Consider the following 26,238-nt stretch of genomic DNA (forward strand, 5'->3'; position numbering starts at 1 on the left):
TGTTGGAAAGCTAACCAGCACACATAGGGTTAACAGGTGGTGCACAGAGAGAGGAGAGAAGAGGAGGAGGAGGAGGGGGATTATTATCTCTATTGATGTGGAGGCTCTCTTTGACTGCTAACAGCCTCCACCTCCTCCTCCACCTCGTGTCTTCCGCCTCATATGCATAACTTAATGATATAATGATCAGCTGGGCTCACGGGATGATGACATCACCTCCAGCGTATCGTGTGTCGTTTACTGGAACAGACAGTCGATGCTGTGACAAGCACATATTTCACCTTTGAACCGGAGAGCAAAGCTGCAGGATCGAAGCGGTTCACATGACAGGAGAGAGTTAATACAGGATCCAAACTAAAATAAAGCAAAGTACTTAAAACGAAATAGCTTGTAGTCACAGCGCGGGATGCATTTTTTAAATTTATATTTATTGTACCAGGAAGTAGAGACCACCAGGACCCCTAAACCACATTCAAGAAGATTTTTGATCATCGTTTAGCACTGATAGATGAAAAACAATGAATCCATTATAAAAATATAACAGTAATCCTTTGCAGTTCCATAAATTCATTAGCTAACTAATCATTTGTCAGTTTTTAAAGCAGATAAGTTCCTCCATGTTCTGTGGTGCAGTGTGCTACTGAGCTTTGGTTCCACGAGGCTCGTGTTAGAGGCTACTGCGGGCCTTTCTGAACCAGTCAATAAATAGTTTTGTCTATGAAACAAAAATAAAAACTGCTTTCAATGGCTCCTTTATTCACAAGGAGTCACAACAGCGGGTAGCCTCGTATGTTCAATTTGGCTGAGGTTTCACGCCCTTCCTGACACAAACCCCACAGGGATTTGTCTCCTCCCAGGATCGAACTGGGGCTCTTGTGCTTTTTAGGTGAATCTATAAACCAGGAATTAAACGAGGAGAAAATACCAGTCAGAATCACCTGGATTTTAAAATGTTTCCTATTCCAAAAAGAAGTTTTAAAGTCTCTCACCTTTTAGAAGCAATAACGTTTTAATGAGTAGTCATCGGAATAGTTGTTTTTTTTATCGTCTGTTGATGAATTTCAGTTTTTCCAGCTCTGCATTGGAGTTTAGTGGTTTTAAAACTAGAGATAATAGAATCCTTTAAAAAGGATTTTAAATCTTTTTTTTTTGCAGACTTATTAGTTTAGTGTTTGTCTCTGCAGTTAACTCTTTATAACGCCTCAGATTTATTAATTGGCCTTGTACAAATCAAATTTAATGTGTGTGTGTACATTGAGGTTTCTCATGTGATGTCATGTGCACGCTGCTCGGGAGTTTTCCACCATGTTAGATGTGTGTGGTGGGGAGGGATGCTACAGTGGGTGTGTTGTCACGGCTGACCTCCATCATTTGATCATGCCTCCCCGTTTGAGTATGTCGCCGGGACCTGCTTCACTCTGTGTGGTGTGAAGCAGCACCTCCCAGAAACCAAAGCAGAGGAAGGTTTTGTTACACTTAAACATAACCATCATGACCAGGGTTTGAAATACGGAGGTCAGTGTTTGTACAAGTGTCGCTGTGAGGTGATAGTGAGCTGGTACCCCTAATATGGTCAAACCTTCTGTTTATGAGAGGCAGCCAATCATCCCAAAAAGCTGATTCTGTTCATGTGGACGTAGCGTTTTCATAGTGGAAGCAGCTAAATTGGATTGTTTCAGACAGAGGATAAACTGAGGGGCTGCACAAAGGCTCAGTATAACATAAAAACAGATTATTTTGAACTGAGAATCATGCAAAGCTACTCTAATAAAGCCCAAGAATAAAATATGCAGAATGGATTTAATATTAGTCTGAGGTTATTTTGGAGATAAAAACTGAACCTGGTTCATTTTTGTCTAAATATGTAAGCACTATTAATTTGAGTAGTGTTATTAATTACTGACCATGTCTTGTTGACAGCTCACCTGCAGCACTCGACTCTTTGTTTTATTTGTCTCATGAACGGTTTGTGTTGAATCCTTTCATCTCATCAGACAGGCTCATTTCACATTCAGCACTGCAGAGGTAAACGAGTCCATTATGACTAACTCTGGCACGTTTGCCTTGTAAATCATCTCAATCAACACACTGCTCTGCCGCTGATAAATAAAGCAAATTGCACTCTAGTAAAAGTACTCATCAGGAGTCAGTTATGAGGGGACCTGCAGGCTGCTCATCCATCCCAGCCCTCCTCTCTATCTTTGATCTTCCTGCCCCACTCTCTTCCCACATCTTCACTCCCTCCCTCACCTTCATCACATTCTGCTGTCTCCCTTTAAATCCTGACTCCCCCTCCCCCGCAGCCTCTCCCTCCTCCTGCAGTTTTGTGCGTGACTGTGCATACACCTTCACCCCACCCCCATAGTGCTGAGGTGGGGCATTTTCACCCACTCCATATACAGACAGTACATTGAAGCAGTGTTTCAGCTCTGTGCTGGGCAGTTACTCTGCATGGGCCACCTTAATGGTCGATGATTGGAAATCCAGTATGACCAGAAAGCTGAGCCACATAAAAAGCAGACGGCTCACTTTTTACCCTCTGCAACAAACACAGAAACAGCTCAGTGTACAAACAGGTATAATATGAATAAACAAATAATAAATACACATAAAAATAAATGCAGGGATGATAATATTTACCCCGTAAGGCAATGAGAACATCACTAAATGGAAAATGCTTTAATTCTGGTCTTACATTTTTACATAAATATAAATAGTTTCAAATAAAAGTCTGTTTTCTAAAGAAGGACAATCGGACAACCCAACAAATTTGCAAACATTTAACATTTATTTTTTTAACAAATAAACAGTTTAAATATGAAAAACAGCAAAGATCAAAATAAAACAAAGGGGCCTTTACAAATCTACCTGAACCTGAAATATTCTTTAATCTTAAAAGGCTTCAATTTACTGCTTTAATATATCTGAATATAATAACAGCTCATTTTAGATTCACAAATGTGTCTGATTTCTTTAAGGTGCCTGGCACCTTTATTTGACATCCTACATGTTTATATTCATCAAATATGAATGTCAAAATAGAAATAAGTGTCCGTCACTTAATGACATTAGGAAACCCGACAAAGTCATGAATCTAAAAATGAACCCTAATTAAGTGTTTTTAATACACCAGTGAGGACTTTAATTTTGGTTCCATGAATTTATTCCCTGGATTTTACTTTTCAGGTAATTGACTCCTTATTTTGCCCCTTAAAACATTTAGATTTATATAAATGTGTTTTATATATATTTGAATTCTGAAGTCTCACGTGTGCTTCGATGTGGGATCTCTGATTTTCTGACTTATTTTCTGGTGTTGTGTTATTGAGGTTTGTAGGGCTGTTTGTAATGCAGAGCTTTAGTTGTTCTGGTTTTTGTTTATTGAGTTTTTGCGCCAGTCAACTATTATGTTATTTCTTTTTGTGGCTGTAGTTTTGTGTCTCTAGTGTTAGTGGTCTTTTGTTTATTTCCTGTTTTACTTTGAAGGTTGACTTTCTTGGATGTCTTCCATTGGTATTATTTCCTCCTTCATTATTGTCCGTTCGCCCTGATTATCTTTACCTGTGCGTCAAAGGAACTTGCAAAGAAAAGCGTCTGGACTTCTTTAAGTTGCTTGAAGACGTTTCACCTCTCATCCGAGAAGCTTCTTCTGAACTTCAGAACTGAAGAAGCTTCTCAGATGAGAGGTGAAACGTCTTCAAGCAACTTAAAGAAGTCCAGACGCTTTTCTTTGCAAGCTCCTTTGACTACGGTGACCTGGATGACTGAGAACCTTCACAGACATATTTTACCTGTGCGTATTAACTGCATCTGCTTGTCTGTATATAAAGCCCTTGTGCTGTTTGACTTTTCTAGTGAACCTATCAGCTTAAATAAACGCTGCACTTTGCTCGACCTCTGAACTGACCTTCAACGCTCTTATATTGAACATCTCAAAATAATTGTCAATATATCTCTTTTTCAAACGACAGAGCCAACAAACTTTGTCTTTTTTTGTGGCTGGGATGCCGGCTAACAAAGAGTGAGAAGCGCCGATAAAATAAGAACCAGCCTCGAGCTGTTGTCGAGTGAGGTGAACTTTGGAAATGTCAACATGTCACGTTTGCATGCAGCGCAGAGTAGTTTGGATTTGTCCCGTGCGTCTCAGATCTGGGCGTTGCAGATGCTGACGGGGTGTTTTTATTTTAACTGTGTGGTTTATTTAAATAATCTGCTGTTGGCGCGTTTTTATAATGCAAGAATCCAAATTTTATGAAGTCTTTTCTTGGCTGAACATCCACCTGAATGGTTGGATTTTTGAGGCGTCACTTGAGGCCACAAGGTGTTGTTTTAGGGAGAAATATTTTCACATTCGTATTTGTATGTATTTTGCATGTGAAATACTCTGCATGTGCATACAGTGCATCTACAGCTGTAAGCACAATAGGGCAATCAGACATTCACTAAGTAATAATGATGCTCTGGAACAAAGGAGCGAGGTCCTCTATAGTAACAGCAGCACAGTGGCTCACAGCAGAGGGCAGGAGGTTTGCATCCAGGGTCTTTGTCTGTTTTCCCAGTAGCTTAGGTTTCTCTCTTGCTCAAGGACAGTGTTGCAAAACAGAATTAGGTTGCATGTAGCAATTTATAGTATTTTATTTTGGTGTGTCAATGTGTGATAAGTTAAAATTGTGCTGAATGGGCTCTCACTCTGTGATCTGATGCAAAATCCTTCCCACAGATAATAGAACAAGGACCTCACCGTGACTCCAGCATGTAGACATTAAGAATGTAAATCATTAGGAATGAATAACAGCTGTCTCGCCATAACATTTCTTTAACAGAAATGTCTCTGTGAGTTCATATAGGCCCAAATCCATGAAAGATTTTTATTGTTTTCCTCAAACTGTGAACATGATGTAAGATTAATAATTGTACCCAGTCATGGTTTACTAATCTGTGTCTGCCAGTCACTCCCCAGTGCCGAGTGTGTATTTTTATTTTCTAGGAATGTTTTTTGTCACACTGCAGCATGCATGCAGTCCAGAGGAAAAGGTAGAGGAAGGCAAAAGGATGAAAGAAATGCAACCAGTATCAATCTCCGATCCACCCACCATCTGTGTGTGTGTGTGTGTGCAGGCATGGTCCCCTGTGTAAACGTGTGTGTTCATGCATGTGTATGTATGTGGTGGGGGTGGTGACGGGCTGCATTTTGCCTCCTCCCGTCTGACTAAAGTGCTTCAGAAACAGACTCAGTCATTAGAGAGGGAGTGGGTGATCGACATAGAGAGAGAGGGAGAGAGAGAGGGAGGAGTGAATTGAACTGCGAGGTGGGGGAGAGGGAGAGAGGGAGCGGCAGACGGAGGAGAGAGAGCGAACAGAGCTGCTGTATCACTGAGTGGCAGACGGGCGAGCGAGGGCTGGTGACCACCAGCAGACAGTGAACAGACGAGCGCGAAGAGGGGCGAGGCCGCTGCCGCTGCCGCTGCTGCTGCATGCGGTAACCATGGCGCAGCCATCTCCGAGTGCATCGCCCGGCATCCGTCGCCGTAGCGATGGCTCGGTAAGAGAATCTCTCTTCTTCCCTGTTTCTGAACGTAACGAGCAGGAGAGGCTGGAGGCCATGGTACGCCGAAGAGCCGGGGGCCCTGAAAGACGAGGAGGAGGAGGTGGAGGTGGAGGAGAAGCCCGGGAGCACCTGGATAACAGGCCTAAACGGTGGACATGGGGAGGACCGCCTGATGGAGTGGAGGGTGAGTACCAACAGAAATGATGATGATGTCATTGGAGGGTGGGTTTGATTTCTAGAACTCGGGGGGGTTGGTAGTGATGGAGAAGTGGAGAGATGTTTCAGGAGGAGGAGGTCTGGAGGTCAGGAGGAGAAGGGGGGGTAGCTGTGGGAATAAAGGGTGGAGACGTAAAAGCAGAGGACAAAGAGCAGGTGAAGTGAGGATATAGAGAAGGAGAAGGAGAAAACACAGCGGGGCAGTGGAGGAAAAGGGTGGGGAGGCTGCAATGCAGGAACGCTTTGTCTCCAAACCCCTTCAGGCTTTAGAGAGACTCAGAGTGAGTTCATAAAGCTTCAGCCTGATCAGACGGGGTCAAGCTGTGCCTGTAAACTGCTGTTTAAACGTGCTACAGGTGCCGGTTTATTTTTATGTTTGTGTGTTTTATTTCCGAGCTGGGATGCAGGACTAATTCTCAGAAGACCTTGAACGCAACAAGGCCACACACATAAACAAAGTGCGACACAGGGCTGTTCACTGAGCCAACTTCCATCACTCGTATTTTATCTCTTTTCTTCACCGTCACTCTTTTCTGAGATGTTTTCTGTCTTCTTGTCGGCCCGAGCCTGGCTCTATGCTGTGGTGCATTCATAACGCCATCAATTATTCACAGTACCCACCAGCTGAGCCGGGATCGGGTCCACCAGGCAGCTCCTCTGGCTCCGGCCCGGCTGACTGGGGAAGAGGCGCTGCTCTGGGATCTGTGGGGCCCGGCAGAACGCTCACTGCAGCAGAAACGGCACCAGCTCATCTTACAGCTCGATTAAAGGACAGACACTCACCCAAAGACGCAAAGTGTGTGTTTTTGTGTGTGTGTTTGTGTGCTGCGTATTTTCCTCTGGTTCTGAGCTCCAAAATGAGCTGCTACTTTATTCGAACAAGGTGTTCAGGCCGTGATAGCAGCTGCTGCAGATTTTTACCCAACCGGGATCACAGCAGATACAGAACCCTGTGAAAAAAATATTAGGATTTCTTTTATGTGTGTCCATTTTCAAAGGATTTTTTTCTCCTCTTGTTGCCAAGACTTGGGGGAATAATTTAAAAATAAGCACCGAGATTACGGTTATTGATCCGAACTGGCACCGGGTGATGTTAATACAGGAGCATTCAAAGGGACCCAGCAGTATATCTGTGTATTCGTTTTTGGACAATGGCACTTTCCTTTTTAATGTTGCGTCTGTACACCACCACAGTGGAGTTTAAATCCCACAGCCAACATGTGATTGAAATGCAGGCGTTCATCTTTAATCCCACGGGGCCTTGTGAAGCTCTGATCAGTTTTGCAGCATTTGCCTGAATCTGAGGAGAGTATAACCCTGTACGCTTCACAACTCGTCCCGCTGCTTCTATCAGCAGTCACATCATCAATAAATACTAGTGACCCACTTCCACTGGCAGCCATACATACACATGTCAAAACATTGCCTGCACCATGTTTGACAGGTGATGTGTTATGCTTCAGACCATGAGCTGCTTGCCTCTTCCAGTCGTCCTGGTCCTGGTTAATCTTGGTTTCATCTGCCCAAAGATTTTCTTTCAGAACTCTTTTAGATGTTTTCTTCTTGTTTTCAAATGGTTTGCATCTTTTTATGAACTCTCTTTTACATGAATTCTGTGATCGTCCACTTTAGTTGTCTTCTGTGGTCTTTCAGGCCTTTTGATGTTCCTGAGCTCACCAGTGTCTTCCTTGTTTTTGAGAATGAACCAGATTATTGATTTGGCCACTACGAAAGGTTTTTTTTTCTTTTATACACCGATCAGTCTTAATAGTCATGACCACGGTCATATGAAAGAAATCACATTTCTGATTGTTTCTTCATCATGACACCTGTTAGTGCCATAATGAAGATTATCTGTTCATCGTAGCACTGCTAACACATCGTATAACAAATTACGTTTGTCCTCAAAGTTTATGTGTTAGAAGCAGGAAAAAGCAAAAGCATTTGAGCAAAAAAAATCATTAGTGCATCAAGTGGTCCAAGAAGGGAACAGTGATGAACCAGCGACAGGGTCACATGAAGAACAAAGGCCGGCTCTGCTCCGATCCAACAGATGAGCTGTTAGAGCTGAAATTCCAAAAAAGGTCATTCCTGATAGAAATGTGTCAGAACACACAACACATTGTATCTGTTTGCTGTTTCTGTAGCAAACAGCTGGACACAATATTATACAAGTCATAATGTTGTGCCTGATCGGAGAGAGTTTATTTTGGCCTGTCAGCCTAATGACGGCCTCCTTCGCTTGCACTGACATGTCTTTGGATGTCACAGTGACAGTTTCAGTGAACAGCTACCGGCACACTCCAGTTCTTTTATCTGCTGAATTTGTCATAAAATAATGAGGAACCAGGCCTCAGCCGGCCATGTTCCCTCTGACAGCTGGTTGTCAGTCAGTTAAGTTACTGAAAATGGGAGACTGTGTGTGAATCCAATACTCTAATAACACATGTTCACTGTTTGATTTCAAATCCTCTGTAGTGGTGTAAAGAATCAAAACTACAAAAATGTCCAGCGTCATTGTTCAGAACCTGTAGATCTGCCTACATGCTGAACATGGTAGTTTAAACAGTTCTCTTACAGCAGATGTTGCTTGAACCTCCACATGATGAAAACAGGATCTTAGATCTTCCCTGAGAGGGCAGTGACACTTTTTTTTGCACGTATTCGGTTCACAGCTTTGTTGTGTTTCACTCTCCCTCTTGTTGGCTTGTTTGCCTTTAAAATGTTTTTGAACAGATTTTGATGCCTCTTTCACTTTAACCCAGCGTGTGTGCGTGCACCGAGCTTGGTTGTTGTTTTCTGTTTGTATGCCTGTCATGTGTCCCTGAAACAGGTGTGTGTGTGTGTGAGTATGTAATGCTTTGCTTTCTCCGCTCTGCTTCACCTGCTGCCCAGGTAACCCTAAGACCCCACCCTGCCATGCCATTGGCTCCGCTCAGCCCAATGAGCTTCCTGCTGCTTCCAGTGCCAGCCAGTCCCGTAACGGTACAGACCACATGACTATGTGTGCCACACCCACCCACCCACCGCCACCTGCAGTCGATCCTCTGTTTGCATGTTCGTAGCCGTCTTTGTGGCTGTAGCGTCATCCTGAAGTGTGTGATAGTCGTGTGTATTATATTTCAACCCTTTTAAAAATGTTTGCACTGATTTTTGTCACGACTGTTCTTAGAGGACCTAATAAAACGCGCTCCACCAGCGATAAATTGGAATATAAATCTGAATATTTGTAAACAAAGTTGCAGTAAAAAAGTTTGCACAGGTTTCCTCTGCCGTAAATGTAGCAGCATGTGCAGTATGTTGGCACACCAAAACTGGAGCACAGACAATGTGTTAGTACAATTAACTGCACAGTAATCAATACTATTGGTCCACATGAGTTACTCCAGTTAACTGAGGTGAAGCCTGGCAGACAGCTCCAGCTGCATTCGCCTTCCTCGCCATCCAACTTTCAGTCAAAGCAGCACAAGCCTAACTTTGTCCTTAAAAAAATTCAAATAAGTAAATTGTAAAAATATCTGTTGCTGTTATGAAGTAGGAAACTATCCAGAGGCACAGTTTTTTATGCAGGCTGTAAACACATTTATTTTCTGAGTAAAAGTTGTAAATGTTAACATGGGAGTCTGTTGGGACTGACTCCATAGACAGTCACTCCAAAGGGAGTCATATTTCAGTCCACATGTGGCACAGAAAAGGAGAATCTATGCAGAAGCATAAAGAAAGGCTGAAAGAAACAAGTCAATATATTCAATTTAAATAAAAAATGATAACAAAAGAACCTTTTTATTAAAGCTCAACGTGCATAGAGTTTAGGTGTGTAATGTATGGTTATATTTACTACATGTACAGGTAACTACATTATCATTTATTATCTGGCCATACAACAGCCTCCACTGCTGAATCTGCTCATCAAAGGATAACATTGTGCTTTAACTATTCAAAGGTTTTTACAGACATTTTAAAGCTAAAAATGTTCCCAAAAACTTCATGTGTGAAATCTTTACTCAGAAAAAAATCTCTGTAGAGCTCTAAATGTTTTTTAACGTTTACAAGAGCTTTGACCTTCACACAGTGGTGACAGCGCTGATCGGAAAGAGTTAAAACCAATCAAATGCGTGACCTCCGACCCACTCAGTGTGTGTTATTTGTGTCAGCTGCCGGTGTTCTCCACCCATCTTCATCAACAGTGCCGTCATATTTCCTCTTAGAGCATCTGGTTTGAAAGCCCCACCACACATAACTGCGTATGCAACACACATGCTCTCCCACCCCCACAACAAAGGGCTGCTCCTCTTCCTGTCTTCCTGGCCCAAGGCCTTGTTTAGCGATGCATACGTATTTTTCTCAGCAGGGAATTTTGTCTATGAAACACCCTGTTACTACACACACACACACACACACACACACACACACACACACACACACACACCATAAATCATAGCAGACTTCACCCTGCAGCTATCTGTGAAACTTATTAGACCTCACACGCTCTCACACACAGACACCATGCGATCATTACTGTCCCATATCACCAACTGAAGTAACCTCCATGGTGTTTTGCACTCGGCCTGACCTGCTGGTGCACTTTTGCACAAAACACGAAAGGCAAAAACAAAACCCCTAAAAACAAAAAAAGACCTTTCCTGTGTTGTTTGGTAGTAATTTCCTGTAGAATAAATGCAGGAGAAACGAAGTAAATGAATCAGAGTGTAGTCAGGACACTGTCGTGGACAGTTTCAATCAAAGAAATATTTGTCATTTAAAAAGATTCGGCAGTTGATATTACAAGTTACAGACCTCGATGTAAACCATCGGTTTGCATCACAGAAAGGATGACTTTGAATCGGGCCACAGTTTTATACCCCAACAATAACACATTATTATTATGACTATCTTCTTTCAGAACCAACAGGCCGTCTTGTTGTGTCCCTTCGAGTCTCCTCTTCGTTCAAGTCCCTCTTATCTGCTCCTTTCCTGGAAGGACAGAGACAGAAACACCTCCCTGCCTTGATTATTACTGATACTGATTCTATTTATTATCTACATTCGGGACATTCTGTTTGGACTTTGGCCCAGAAAATATCCTCCTGACTGTTATCTGCTGTGATGTGTAAGCATGCAGTAAAGACCCTCTGCGCTTCTACGTCAATTCAATATTTCAATTCAGTCATAACGCTGAATGACGTTTCGACCCTCAAAAACACAGAGCGCCGACTCGTTTATGAGCACATGCAATGAGTACATAAAAATCCTAAAAAACAGCTTCATTTAATCATTTTAAATCCTAACAACACTAAGCTGGAAAAACACACAAATATAAACGATAACTGTGGCTCATTGCTTTCTGTTTATCAATAAATATTTTCTCTGTGACTTCATCAGATCAAAGTAAAAGTATTTAAGTTAATTACATTAATTGAAACATTTGTAGCATTTAGTTAAAACAATTACAAGATATTTTAGGGTATAATTAACTAGAAGAAACAGTAAAACAGTAAAATTGGTTAAACTAATGAGGCAACAAAGACTAAACATAACAAATATTTTAGGAATATGAAAAAATAAAACAAAAACTGTGACATGAAGTCTGAGTGACTGTGAGGTAACGTTTTTTTTTAAATCGTTTTTTGAAGATTATGAATGAACTTACTGATAGTAAATATTTTATTATTTTTGTTACTTACTTATAGTAGCTCGCTAAAATCAACATGTTTTATGTTAAACAGGTTAACAACACACTCTCCTAAAGATAAAAGTGAATAAAAAAATCATGCAAACTTGGATTATTTGGAAAGAAAATAATCCTTTACTCCTAAAATGTAATCGCTATCCCAGAAAATCCCAGAAAATCCCAGAAAGCAGATCAAGTCTTTGATCCCAAACTGAGTTTTTAAGTCCTGGTTTTGTCCGGTCGCGTTTCTCGTCTCTGAAACGTTCACCTCACAGCTTTATGGCTCTGCAGTCGCTGCTTCGCTATCATCATCCTCCATTTCATGATAAAGCACTTCCTTGTGTGTGTGTGTGCGTCTCTGCTGCTGTTTCGTTTCTGTCTTACATCACCAAGGTTAATTCATTCAGCGCCCTGCACGGCTCATCGATCAGTGGGATTATTTTCTGCGTGAGCCGGCAGATTTGTGTTTGTCGTGTGAGGGGTGTTTGTGCTGGGATCGGACGTTCACTGGACAGTTTTACACCGAGCAGCAGCTGTTTAAGTCGCTGTGGTGTGTGTGTGCGTTTAAATGATTCGCTTTTTTGTTTTTGTGTTACTTCAGCGGTTGACTTCCTGTCTCCACCAACTGATCAGCCAATCAACAAACAGCTCTCCAACTCTTCAGCTGCTCTTCACTCACCGGACAGAGGTGAGACTTCAACATCTGATTTATGAACCTTAAACTAAAAATCACCTTCAGGTCCCGAGTACCAAACTGGAGAGCAGGATTCAGGCTTAACTCTTTGTTTCCAGTGTTTCAGATTAAAACAAATACATGTAAAAGTAAAAGTGTGAAGAAGTCACGCAGATAAGAGTTCTTTCAGCTCTGTAGACCAAACAGACAGTACTCCTGCTTTATAGGTAACAGCACTCTGCAGCATGGATCTAATAAACTTGGGTAGAACATCAAGTTTGATGCATAAGGCTTCAAAGAAAAGGCAAAGTGCAGTTATTCCTCTGCTGTTTGTCTCCCTGTGCTCCTCCTCAGCTGCAGGACACATCCTGTACAAGCATCTGCTCCCTCACCTGAATCATCTTCTTTGTAGATCAGTCTTTGCTTTCTTAGTCGTTACCTCCATCTCGTCTTTCTGAGCTTGTTCAGGTTTTTTCACAGGTGCCAGTGTTGAGTTGATCAGCCTGCACAGCTGGTTTTCACACAGGGGGTGGCAGCAGTCGCTTTGTGGGACCGATCCTGTCAGAATTATTTCTAGCACCATATTGTCTCAAATATTTGGATGTTAGCAAATAGCCAACTTGATTCATGCTCAATCATCCAAGTAAAGAAAACCCTTAAAGTTGGTTCTGTTCAGTCTTCAATCTGTGGTGAGTGATCAAATGTTTCTGAAAACACTACGTCCACGTGAGCAGAATTAACTTCCTGAGACATTTAGGTTGTTGATTGGCAAATGATGAAAGAGTTAAGTAGGCAGATACAAGCCCTTGTTCCTGGCTCACCTCCACACGGCTGGAGTCTGTGTTTTATTGGGGTGGAGGAGAAGGTTTAGACCCTTTCTAACCATGCAACATGCAGCTGGGTGCATAAATCCTGTGAGATCTGGGAAAACGATGACGAAATGAAAGTCGCCTCAGAAACAAATCTCAGCGACTCTGCAGCACCTTGAGTTTGACGTTGGAAAAGACATTATGTACTCTTTAACCCTCCAGCTCCTTTATCCATGCATGTTAGGATCCTGCAGGTAACTGTAGGCGTCCTCCATCACCCCTCGCCTAAATATGAACACATCTCAGGTGCATGATTTCCACCTCGAGACAATATCCCAGCTGCATTTTCCCGACATTGTCTGAAAGTCATGAAGAAAAACATTCATTTACATCAATCATCATGTGTTAAAAAGACCAGCTTTTTAATCATGAAAATACACATTTTCTAAAAAATATGTGAAGCCTTCATTAAAAACTAAGTAATAAATAAATAAAAATAAATAAAAAATACAAATATTTGCCTTTTTATTTACCTGCACGCATGTTTTTAAATTATTTGACTTTAGCAGCTTGTTTTATGTGTGGACCTCTGCTTTAGCCTTGCTGTTGTCACGATATTGGGATTTTAAAGCATTGGTGAACATTAATTTTGTGAAATCTGTCGTGTTACTTGCATAATTTTAAATTTTATTTATTTATTTTTCCTTTTTAATTTATTAAATTCTTACTTTAAGGGCAGAAAAACACACAAAATGACATTTACAACCAAATCCTGCATGAACACTGATTTTACTTGACTAAACTTTTCTCCATGGTTAGTTTGAGTTTGAGTTAGTGGTCATAACTAATCCGCCTGCTTTGACACATTAAAAATATTTTACTTGTGTTTTTAAGGGACAAAAAGTTAATGCTGTTTTTTTCTATCTGGAAGCGCAGTGAGCCTCTCTGGGTTAGAGTCAGCAGAAAAAGCAGAAACTGTTTCTCATTTGTTTGCACAACGTGTCTTCCTAACCGAGCGTCTCATTTCCCTCCATCTGTGTCTCTGTCTGTATGTTGTAAACGTATTTCACGTGTTATTTCTGTGTGTCCGTCTTTGACCCGTCAGTGTCTTTTGTGTCCCATCGAACAGCTTCATCCAACAACCACAAACTAACCAGGAGTTCCTCCAACCGCAGAAGCATCGCTGGGTTCCCCGAAGAAACATCCAGAGCCAAAACACCCACGGTCAGACACACACACACACACACACACACACACACACACACACACACACACACACACACACACACACACACACACACACACACACACACACACACACACTAACATATAACACCACATACCTCTTTGTAAGCGAGGTCTTTGGAGCTAAAAGGGCACAATAGCAACTGTTGTGCTGTGTGGTAATCTGATGAATATGTAGATCTGGACTCATGAACCTTCACTCTCTCAGAGCTGTGGATTCTGTGTGATGTGTTTGCTGGGTGAATCACTTGCCGTTGTTTTTGTAAGTCTCTGGTTTCTTTGTAAGAGGTTAATAACTTCAGGACTGTGTATTCGTCCTGCAGTCTGAGTGTCAGCACTGTAGCCAGGTAACAGGTATTACCTGTATGAAACGTGGTGTTTGGACTCTGGTCGTGTTAACATTTTGACCATGTTGTGTTTTTCTTAGAGCCAGAAGTCATATGTGAACAATAGGGTGGAATGATTATGGCGCGATGCAGGGACACAGAAATCTTGTGCTAAATAACAGACCAATAAAACACTATTTTATTTAAAACACTATCTTGGATTCTTCTTATTTTTCCTTGTGTTATAAAAGAATTTAATATGTTTACAGGTGGGGTTTTGTGTTTTTGTGCATCTGAACTTCTCTTTAGTTTTGTTCTGTTTTGTCATTTAGCCTAATGTCTGCACCTCTGTTTGAATTTGTTGTTGTCACACTTTTTTCTGCAGCAGTGTGTGAACTCTGTTTGTAAAGTACTACATATTTAAAGCTGTTCTTTTTATCTTTAGGATTAGAGTTATAATTAGAGTTGACACTGGTGATGTCTTAAGCCTCTCAGGGTAAAACTGCTAAAAAAGGAAGTGCATACACATGGAGCTAAGATGAAGATTAGTATACAGCTGGGAGCTTCTGCACTTGTGTTGCCATGCGTGTCAGACAGTGGGGCCAAGCCCCAAACTTTAAACCTTAACATGAGGTACAGAAAAATCCCCCCATGCAGTCATACCAAACTCTAAATGTCTTTATTTCTGCTGTAAATTTGTGAATTCTGAGTGTGTGGGGACTCTCTGTCAGAGCCAGCCTCAAGAAAACATTAGATGAACTGATAGTTTTTCATTCCACCTCATTATTTCAGCCTCAGACGGGGTTCCTGCTCGGTACTGACTAGTTTCAGGATGTAGCTGCAGGATTAAAGATGTGCAAGTTACTAAACTGGGCCACACCGGTCAAAAAGCCAGTAAAGCTTTCAGTAATGAATTCATTTGGATGTTAACAAACATCTATGCAGTCAGAACTGTTTAGTAACTGTTTGAGATTCATAAAGTTTTATTCCAGCTAACGAGCATGTAAGAGGATCCTCCGTCGTTCTGCACTGATGCTTCGGACAGGAAGGAAGGACTCAGTTTTAATGAGGCAGGAAAACGACTGCTCACGTCGTTCACAAATTGATGTTGTAGTCGTTACTGATGTGAGTAAGCTGCATCCAGCATGATGAAGCTTCATCCTGACTCATCCTCACTGATGGGTCTCCAGTTACACGGCTATAACAAGAGCTTCACGAAGTCCTGATGTTCTGATTATCATGTGTTTATACAGCCAGTAATATTTGTTAAATCTGACTTTTAGGGGGAGTCAGCAAACACACCAAGCCGCAGTTCTTCCTTCAGGGCCAACAGCAAGGGCCCTGCCACACCGAAACGGTACACACACACACACACACACACACACGCTCTGTGTGTTTACATACGCTCAGCCTAAATCTAACCACGGGATGGGCATTTTGTCCCAAATATAGTCACATGCCAGTTTTCTGTCCTCTGATGTCTGAACATGAACACGCACACTTCACCTGAAGCACAGGTGACTTGATGTGACTCTGTTGGTTGCTTCAGGGTGAGGTCCAGCAGGAGTCGCGCCCAGTCTCCCTGCTCCCCTGGTCAGTACCCGCCCTCCCCTCTCCGGCAGAGAGCCACCACCCCCGGCACCGACGAGGTCAAAGGTCACAGCACCCTGGAGAGAAAATCTACCAAATCTGAGACATCGGAGAAGAAGATCCCCAAATCCACCAGCAGAGAACTCAATGCAGGTGAAGACATACGTGCAGCAGTAACTTTACACATGCCGCCTTAACTAAGCTATCAGTTTTTTATTGATGCCGATTGAATTCAGGGGACGGTGATAGTGGTCAAAATATCCTCCCGGTGAAGGAGAAATCTCCTTTGGTCATGTTCAGCATAATTCAGGCGAATGATAAACTCTAAATGTTGAAGAAAAGAGCAAAACAAGAAGGTTTAATTCAACATGTCAAACAGAACCTCGCCACAGAATCTGCAGAGTGCACATCGAGTGAAAACACAACTGAAGATGCTCCTGGCTTTCCTTTCTGTATCTGTACATGTATCAGCAGGTCTTACCTGCAGTGCTCTGGTGAGATGGTCCCCTTAGCTGAACATTTATGAAGCTGTAATGTTGTTTAAAGGCTTTTTGAAATCTTTTAAACAGTTTTTTGTTATGGTTTTTTGTGTCTCTCCATCCTCCCCAACAGAGTCTCCGGGCACGCCCACAGGAAGGAGCGTGGGTGGGACCACAGACGCCGAGGAGGCATCCAGACTGCTGGCAGAGAGACGCCGTCTGGCCCGAATACAGAAGGAGCAGGAGGAGAGACAGCGGCAGGAGGAGGAGAGGTGAGTGCTCCTCGTACACAGCTGTTCACTGGACCCAGATGTTTCTGGTTTGTTCTTTTTCTATCTGAACATGTGAACATGTGAAACGTTAGACATTATGATTCTTAATTTTTCTTACAATCGCTGAACATTTAATGGACATTAGATCGAGTTTCACTCATAGTTCCATCATAGCAGTCAATACTGTCCAAAATACAGCATTTTGCTCCAGTTCTGATGAGGAAAATTATTTTTTTAAATCCCCAAAACACAAAATAGTTTGTTAAATGCAAAGTTTACAGGGATTGTTGTAGATGGAACAAATTGGAGAATATCCAAAAGCCTCAATTTATAAACAGGAGATTTATGGTGTTTTTTGTCCTGTTTATAGGGACTAGTTATGTACTTATACTGCACTTTTGTAGCTGGAGTTATTCAGAGCTAAGACTGAGTAAAAAAAGTCATTGATTTGATTACTTTGACTGTTTGCTGTGTATACTGAATTAGCAATATTAACAATGCATTAAAAATAGAAATTGTCAGAGATGATTATCTTTGTCTCGTCTGTGGCGCCCTGTGAAGTTCAGACTTTGTGGTTTTCTGCAGGCTGAGGGCCGAGGAGGAGCAAAGGAGGCAGCAGGAGGCCAGAGAGCGGCAGGAGAGGGCGGCACGACAGGCCGAGGAGGAGAGGGTGAGGCGGGAGGAGGAGAAGGTGAGACGGGAGGAGGAGGAGAGACGGCAGAAGGAGCAGAGATGGAAGGACATGCAGGATCAGCTGGACAGAGAGGTCCGTGTGAATGAAATGACCTATGATGTGTTTTATTGTTACGAAGGTGATGCTGCTCAGTGTTTGCATAGTTTCAGCTCAAATGAATAATTGTTAACAATGTTCACAGATCATTTTGGCCCATGCATTTGTGTTTTTATTGATGTACTTACATTAAAGTGTCCCACGTTGCTATCCTTACCCTGGTCTGAATACATTTACGTTAGGACTCAGTTTACTGTAAAAGAAGGATTTATGTCTCTGAGTGTGTTTAGCTTTCTTTTAGTTATGGGTGTCATGTGTATTGATTTAATATTATAAATGAATGTTAACATGTAGGTGAAAGCTTCATGCCATACGGACACAGAAGCAGAAAAAAATGTCAGAAGAAATACGGAAATAACATAAAAACTATTAAAAATAAATAAATACAACTAGAAACCGGATTAAATAAGACAAAAAAATTAAAAGATTAAATAAATAAATAAAAATGAAAGAAGTGCAAAAATAAAAAGTAAATAATTAAACAAATAAAGTAAATTTAAAAAATGTGAATAAAACCATTTTTTTTTATTATTACTGCAGTTTATTTAATGCCATAATAATTTCATTATAAAATGCTTTTTTCTGTTATGTTTGTTTATAGTCCCTTTTCCAGATGGTAAAGTACAGAAGTCTGTTTCTGCCACTGAAAGAGCTTTTTTATTATATCAATAAGTCAAAATTGGAGTTTATTATCTCCAAATTTCAACTTTCAAACTCCAACTACTGAGAAAAAAACTTAATCAAGTAAAGCTTTGGCGATAAAAGCCCCAATCTCTGATTTATGAATGCCAGCTGAATGAAAACTATTAAAACTGTATTAAAAGAAGAAGCTGGTGAATTATGCAAAGAGCGGACACACAAGCTGTACTACCATATCTTTATTTTCTACCTCTTACCTGTTCGGTTGCAGGTGCAGTGGTTAAACCCTGATTTATTATTACAGTAATTATAAAGAGTGATTAATGATGATATCAGTGCAGATCGACAGCTTGTAGGTAAGACCGGCCATGACAGTGTTAGAGAAGCAAAGGGGGCGGGTCTCCGGTTCGACTCTTGTATGTTTTCAGGTAACTCATGTTTACACACTGTAAACTGAAGAATAGCGAGAATGTGATTGGCTGTGTGTTTTTCAGAGGGAGGAGGCCTTCCTGCGAGCTCAGAGGGAGGCTGAGAGGAAGAGGCAGGCGAGAGAGCTGCTGCACATCCAGGAGGAGCAGGAGAGACAGCAGAGGAAGAAGGTACCGAACATCTCCACAGACTAATCACAGACTAGATCTCAGAAAATTCACCTTTTAAGATGTTTTCTCACGTGGGATCCAGACAGTTTCAGGAGACTCAGATATGACGTAGTTGGCTTCAGACAGTTTTTTATTCTTATGATATGTTTAAATTTGGTTGCTGTTCCCCTGATGTGCTGCCCCCTCTTTCCCTGTGCTACCAGGCAGGATTTGAGGCTTAGCGGGGCAACTGAAGGTTTAAGGTTTGGGGTTTTCAAGGATGTGACGATGATTCACTTTTAAAGCTGCGTATACAATGGCAAGAGATTCACTCGTCACACATAACTTTGAAGCTGCTGGTTGCTTGCAGACATTGGTACACTCACACTCTCTCTGGTCTCTTCAGTCACTCACCTGAACGTTATCGCAGTTCTGCTCACTTCACCTCACCAGCAGTTATTTCGCCCTGAGTCATTTGAAGTTTCTGAATATTGTTCAGTTTCACTGGGGTACATCACCACGGTAACGTATACCAGAGAACCAGCCCTCCCCAATCAGTTCTCAGCACAATGGATCATCATTCCTGGAAGAGAAATGATAAAATCAGATAAAATCTTTATCTCATGAGGCAACGTCATTCCTTTTTTTCCTGTTGGCTGCGATTTTGAAACAACTTCATTCTTCTGTAGGCATTAATACACGTTCCTGAAACACAGCAACATTTTGTGGATCTTAAATCAGAGTCTAAGGCTTTGTTTAATTCTGTTTTTATGTTTGCTTGTTCTTCACTTTGTCGCAGAGAAACAACAAAAACTGTCGCCTATGAATTTACTGTAAACTGTCAGACTCTGAAACGACCTTCATGTGACTGCTTACAGATGTCAGATGAAATGAAGCCACATAAGGAAAATTATCCAGGATGTGTTGAACGGAGCTCAGGCTCTTTGTTTATTCTTGGATTTCTATTTGTTCCCTTTTTGCACCGTTTTCAGACACTTTTACGAGCAGATGGATTATCATGACACAACATAAACTCGAAAAGTTTGATGTGATCGTCTTTTATTTCTCTCTGTTAACACCAGCCGTGTGTCTGCTTCTGCAGAGAATTGAGGAGATTATGAAAAGAACAAGGAAGAGTGAAGTGGAGCCTCCATCTGCTGCTCCAGGTAAATTGATGTAACACACACACAGACACACACAGACACACACACTACAAAACTAATGACTTAATTTTCCACGCCAGAGTCCTTTTACCTGTCGTCCTTTGGATGGGAAGCGTTTTTAAAAATCTAATTTCTCCACCACGATCAGGCCTCTCTGTGAAATTGGATGTGATAACTGGCAGCTGCAGTGTGACTCAGCAGTGTTACACAGGTGGGGGAACAGCACCTCCTGATGGGCGGAGGTGGGATAAATAGCCAACGCTGGGGGGAAAAACTGCAGCGCTCGCTGAACTCTCTGACCTGAACGAACTTGCGTGCCGACGCCTTCATTTGCACAGCTGAAGTGAATCACTCTGTAATCACTGCAGCTTTACACTGAAGCAGAAAGATTTTGATATAAAACATTTATAAGGAACATTTTTACACTCCTTTCACTGGCCTCGCCGGCAGGGAGTTCCACCTGGTTTTATGAACATCTTTTAAATACTTTAAACATAACCGGTGGTTCTGAACTGAAGGAGAAACTATTAATGTATCAGGAAATATTTAAGTAGAGGAAGCTGAACACCAAAGCATCATTATGTGTGTAAAAATGCTTTGCAGTAACAGTTGACTGAGTGTGTAAAACTGCTTTTTTAACAGGAATGATTTTGTTTGTTTGTTTGATATTTTTAACCATGCACAGAAATATCGAAGTCATAAGAAACTACAGTGTCTTGTACTAGATTTAGCTGCTGGCTCATTTCTATCTGCAGTCACTGGGGAGGGAGGACGCAGAGCTCTGTGGCTCATGCCTAAAACAAAACCTGTAATAAAATCACAAATATCCAGGAAGCCTCGGCTCAGCTCGGGGTGTTTGAGGGCCGGCGGGCTGTGAGGTTTGCAGTGAAGTTTAATTAATGAAGCCTTTGTTGATCATAGTTTCAGGAACGCTGTTGGCTTGAGGTGGTTAAACCTCCTACTCTTAGTGGTTAAAGCCGCTTCCCACAAATAATTATGAAGCAAGATAATCACCCTGAATAAGGTAATGTGATCATGACGTGCATTTACGTGCATCCAGCGTCTGAACAGAGTAAATCATTTTTGACATGCACAGAATTGTCGAGTTTTCTGGAAAAGTAGGAGTTGTGATTTGGATCTCTGGATTTCTGCTTTTATCCTCACCTTGCTGTGATTTCTCACATTTCTGACTTTGTCGTATTTCGTTTTCCAATGGACCTACCTTCTCACTGACGTCATCGTTTGACGTAACAGACGTGCAGTTTGGATAGTTTCACCCCGAAAATCAAAAGAAGTGTTTAAGTGGACATTAATTAATGATCAGTGTAACTCGATCGGAAAGAGATTTTTATCCACAGTAACGTGATCGGATCAGAATCTTCCAACTGGTGTGTTTACATGAAGCATTTTTATTCCAGTCAGACTTTTAATCCGGTTACTTGTGTCATTGTTTGAAGAGTTTATATGTTAACGTCTGATGAATATTTGTGTCTGAAGTTTGGTCTTGAATTTTTGAAAATGTGGAAATAAAGAGATCCTTTGAAAGTCTGTAAATTAGGACAGTTTTCTCCTTTTAAGAAGTGTAAACTATGTATTTGGGAAACTTTCAGCCTTGGTGGAGGTTTGGAGTCTCTACTGTTTCATCCGGATGCTTGTCACCACTGATAGAGGTCGAACATCTGAAAAAGGGTGCGAAATTTACTGCAACTATAAAGCATTTCTCAGGATTCATTTTCAGGAACGCTGAACTGTGATATCCAAAGCCGGGATCAAACCTTTAGCACCTCTTTTATAACCTTGAGTAAAGACTTCCTGTGTATGTTGGCAGCAATCGAGGTGCGAGGTGAAGCTGCTGTCGCCCTGGAGGAGGACGCCGCAACTCCCGCTGAAGCCCCCGTCATCATGCTGGGACCCCTGGAGAAGAGCAGTGTGGACGAGCTGTCAGATGGGGTCCAGTCCATGGATGTGAGGTAGGTCTCCCCAAACGTGACCTGTTCCTTCCTCCTCATCTCATTTAGTCAGCTGTCTGCATCTCAAAGGTTTCTGACACCCCAACAACTGAGAACGCTTACAACTCAAAACCACGAACCAGAGGAAAAAACAGGACTCAAGTGCTGGGATTTAAAACGTGGGAGCAGAAGACATCATAATGCTTTAGTTCAAAGTGAGCCAGTTTGGCAGTATGTCATATTTCCTTACTTTAAGTTATATTAACTAAAATTCTTTTCTTTGCCTGACAGAAGCCAGCGTTCACTCAATTTAGTGTCAGGTCAGCTCTCATTCAGCACTCTGTGGTTGAGAGCGAGCCACTGGAGTTTTATTAATCCCTTTTCATTACAACCTAAGCAATCATAAACCATCTATAGCTCACATTACCTCTGATGTACAGCAAGGTTCAGTCTTAGGTCCTATTTTATTTCCTATTTGTAGGCTTCCCCCAGGCCTCTACATTTATCCAGAACAGTTTAGCCCTGCTGATCACTTTTTCATTTACTCTGTAATCCATTCATCGTCTTCTCATCTCACGTCTGGTTAAAGGCTTCATTCTTCATGTCCACAGCCGAGCCTGATGTTTGTGAGATCAAATACTGCTCATTAAATACTGACGCTGCCTGTCGAGACGCTCTAATAAACTAAATGTTGTGTCTCTGTCATCGTTGTTCCTTTAAGCTCTCCATCTGTCTCCATCAGTCCAGTGTCCAGGGATGAGCAAGCGAGCGCGCACGAGTTCTCGCCGGTCACCGAGGGAACAGACGGCTGCCCGCTGGGGCACCTGATGGACGATGATGCCCCGGGGCGAGGGCAGCAGCAGGCTGCAGAGGTACAGCCTTACACCAAAATGCAGGCTGGAAGCGGGGTCGGAGACCTCAACAAGAACCTGCTGATTCACGGGTACAGCGCCGCCTCCGAGTCGTCCCAGCTCATCCACAGCGTCGGCCCGAGCAAGCTGGACATCCAGTAGCCAGGTAACAGAGACCCCCCGACATATGGCCCTTTCACTTCTCTCTGTCCCCACTGTTCTGTCTGTCTTCACTGCTCTACTCCATCCAATAAAAAGGCAAATACTCAGTTTTAGACGATATGATGCCATAGAGAGGATTATTTCTAATATAGTCATCCCAGGTTAAGAAGCCACCTGCTTATGAGGAGCAGCCAATCAGAAGATATGAAGGCTAATACAGAGGCCTGTAAACATCTGGACCGTGTACACAAGTGCTGTTATATTTAGAAGTCATCCATTCATAACATAAACATAACATGTTTTTTATACAAATACAAAATAATTATTTAGTGCTGTAAAGTGGTTCTAGTTGACTTTGAGCCTTCAGGCTCCTCCCTGCATGCTGCAGGTGTCTCTGCTAAACAGACAGAGAGGATGGCTGCTGTCAGCCTGCAGCAAAGTTTACAAGAAATCTGACAAATGTAAAAATATGACAGATTAAACCAGCAGTTTATCTGCAGACAAACAGCTTCAGTTTTTGTTCTTAATTAAACAGTTTTGTCTCTGTTGTAAGATGAACAGGTGGTGGATGAGACTGACATTTAAATGTGTTGATTAGACGTTTTAATAAAGGTCTCTTACACACTTTTTATGCAATTGTGATAACAGTACAGGAAAAAGGACTGTACGAAAAGCACAAGAAACCATGATATGAGTGATTACGCTTCTGTTATGTAATCAAACTTTTGAGCTAAGAAGACACTGCAGGACCTGAATCTCATGCTTTTAAATACAGTGAAACACACCATTGTCCTGCCGTGCTTTCGGCCCTCTAAGCACGCCTGCTTTCTTCTGTATGAAAATAACATGGATTTGTTTTAAAGTGTTGGGTTTAATATGTGCTTGTTGAACTAAAAGAATCCGGCTTTTGGTTATGTTGAACCCAAAACTTTACTTACGGACAGGAAAAAACAATATAAATATAAATATAAATATATATACATAAAGTATTTGTTTGCATGTGTTATTTGCCATACTGAAGTTCTTAAATGTCTCTTATCTCTCTTTTAGGACCTTTTTCAGGAGGCCGGCAGCTAAAAACAGGAGCCAGGAGAAACAGACCAAGAGACCAGAACAACAGTCATCATCTCCACAGGAAACGACTGCTGAACACCTGATTTCTCATCTGTATTACCAAACCACACACACGCATCACTGTTAAGCTTCCGGCCACATTTTAGGGCAGTGCAGGTGGGCAATTACAGCTCTGAGAAACACAACACAGTTTGACCTAATCATGCAGGTAATGTGATATATTTATATATATGTGAATATTATGTTACAGAGTGAAGTTTAGGTCACAGTTTATTCGTCTAAAACCCAAACAAATTCAAACTTTGTGCTGTAAAACTTGGAGCTACTTCCCCTCCACGCCTGAATCCAGTATTTCCCAGCTGCACTGCCGCCAAACATAACTTGCCCGCTTTAATCTGTCATCTCTGCTCTTGAAACCGTTGTAAATAGATGTTTGAGGCGGTCACGGTGGGGACAGGAAGCGGCTCTGTAGCAGATGATCTGGAGGAGAGCCGTGAGACTGATGCTGTTGTGTGAATCTGTGTGTAGCATCCTCAGCTTGCCGAGCTGTTTTATGGCCGTGGTTGTGGGTTCCCGTGTGTTTATCCCACCTCTGACCTGCTCTGCTGTAGATTTCCTTCCATCCTGACGCAGGAGAAACCATCAGAAACTGAAACGATGAACCCGCTGTCGACCCGTAGCCTTTAGCTGTTGTTTCTCTGCCGCTCATCACTGGACCGATGGACCGATTTGAGGACTAGCAACAATCAAACACGAGGAAAAAATGCGGCCCTTCTGGGGGGAAAATGCTACATGTCTTGTAATTTAATGTGCGGGTGGGGGGATATTGAGACAGCGTGTTGTGTATTTGTCTGGCACTGACTGTAACCACGCAAGCTGCAGTTTATAGTGTGCACTTACAGTAGCTGTATGTTTGTTACACCGCTCTGAAGACGCTTAAATCTCCAGCCCACTTCCCCGAGTCAAATATACCTCACCGATTCAGAACAGCTTTCACCACCTCGCAGCTCATCACCTCTGAGGCCTTAAACCTCTGTGCAGTCAGCATCCTCCCCGTCACCCTCAGGCACGTCCACTTTCAGCTGATTTTAAAGGCCCGTTTCCACAAGGAGGACGAGAACCACAAACACTCCCTGAGGAGGCGTTTTTGCCCTTTAGCTCACACACAACAGGAGATTACCTGAAAGTAAAGGTTAACCACTGTCCAGAAATGTTAGTGTTCATATCAACAGGTAACAAACTCAATAACCAAACTCATATTTATGGACATTTTAAGGAATTTGAGCTACAGAAAAGCTTTAGCCTTTAAGTCAAGGTAATTGCTTTCTTTCCAAGTTCCTTAAATCTTTATTGTTAATTTTATCTTTTTTTTATTGTTGATTTAATGTATGTATGTATGTATTTATGGTTTAGGTTTTTAGGTCCTTATAAGAGAAGATACTGGTATAATCTTCAGTACCATTTATTACAACATAGATCGTCTTCATACAAAAACAAACCACCTAAATTTCCACAAATGTTGCAGAAGACACATCCTTGGTGTCATGAACAGTTGTACATTTCTTTTGTTTTTTTTACTGGATAAATAAGATCATTTATTATTTTGGCATGCATTGCAGTGTAAGCCTGTGCAGACACACTACAGAGGTGGTGGTTTGGTTTCTTGTTGTGGGAACCGAGGCCTCTTCTGCTTCTCCAAAGCACCACACAGAGGGGAGAAAAGCATTTCCCCGTCACCCCAACGACCTCCAGCGCATTGATTTTTATCATCAGCTTCCCTCCCTCCACGTTTGCTCACCGCTCCTCCAGATTGTGCTGAAACGCGTCGTCAGAGGGTCCCCCGGGTCCCCTCGTGTATGAAGTAGACATAAAGGATATAATGTTTATTCTAATCTTACTTAAACTCTGTGACACTGCAGCTTGGTGGAATATATCATTGTAAATGTGGTGCATGGAAAACTGCTGAAAACGAACAATAAACTTCATCAAGCCATTCGTGTCAGTGAGCCGGATAAATAAACTAGTGAATGGAAAACTGAATCATTAAGGAAGTAAGGGACATGTTTGAGATGTTTAGTCTTTGACCTTCATATGAAAACGATCTAGTGTAGGGCTTAACGCAGACGCTTTTCTTTATCATTATATCTCACTGTGTGTTGACTTGATGCTGCACTGAAATTAAAAATCACCTGCAAAAACTGGA

General features: G+C 41.9%; 1 protein-coding gene across 5 annotated transcripts in view; it reads left to right on the top strand.

Annotated features, from left to right (window-relative positions):
• map7d2b (MAP7 domain containing 2b) overlaps positions 1-26,238 on the top strand; it is a 34,280-nt gene extending 8,042 nt beyond the window's left edge. The window contains exons 5-17 of one of the 5 annotated variants that reach the window (XM_084940035.1): positions 5,588-5,732; positions 8,660-8,749; positions 12,037-12,123; positions 14,047-14,141; positions 15,772-15,845; positions 16,038-16,231; positions 16,691-16,829; positions 17,415-17,595; positions 18,753-18,857; positions 19,939-20,002; positions 21,828-21,969; positions 22,670-22,965; positions 24,012-26,238. In XM_084940035.1, the coding sequence (XP_084796161.1) occupies positions 5,588-5,732; positions 8,660-8,749; positions 12,037-12,123; positions 14,047-14,141; positions 15,772-15,845; positions 16,038-16,231; positions 16,691-16,829; positions 17,415-17,595; positions 18,753-18,857; positions 19,939-20,002; positions 21,828-21,969; positions 22,670-22,961 (1,608 nt within the window). In that variant the 3' untranslated portion in view covers positions 22,962-22,965; positions 24,012-26,238. Of the gene's footprint in view, positions 1-5,587; positions 5,733-8,659; positions 8,750-12,036; positions 12,124-14,022; positions 14,142-15,771; positions 15,846-16,037; positions 16,232-16,690; positions 16,830-17,414; positions 17,596-18,752; positions 18,858-19,938; positions 20,003-21,827; positions 21,970-22,669; positions 22,966-24,011 lie in introns of all 5 variants that reach the window. The other 4 variants (XM_084940033.1, XM_084940034.1, XM_084940037.1 and 1 more) reach the window with 4 other exon arrangements.

The sequence above is a fragment of the Perissodus microlepis genome, chromosome 9 (genome assembly GCF_051167445.1).
Source record: "Perissodus microlepis isolate ML-2025 ecotype Zambia chromosome 9, ASM5116744v1, whole genome shotgun sequence".
Taxonomy (NCBI): domain Eukaryota; kingdom Metazoa; phylum Chordata; class Actinopteri; order Cichliformes; family Cichlidae; genus Perissodus; species Perissodus microlepis.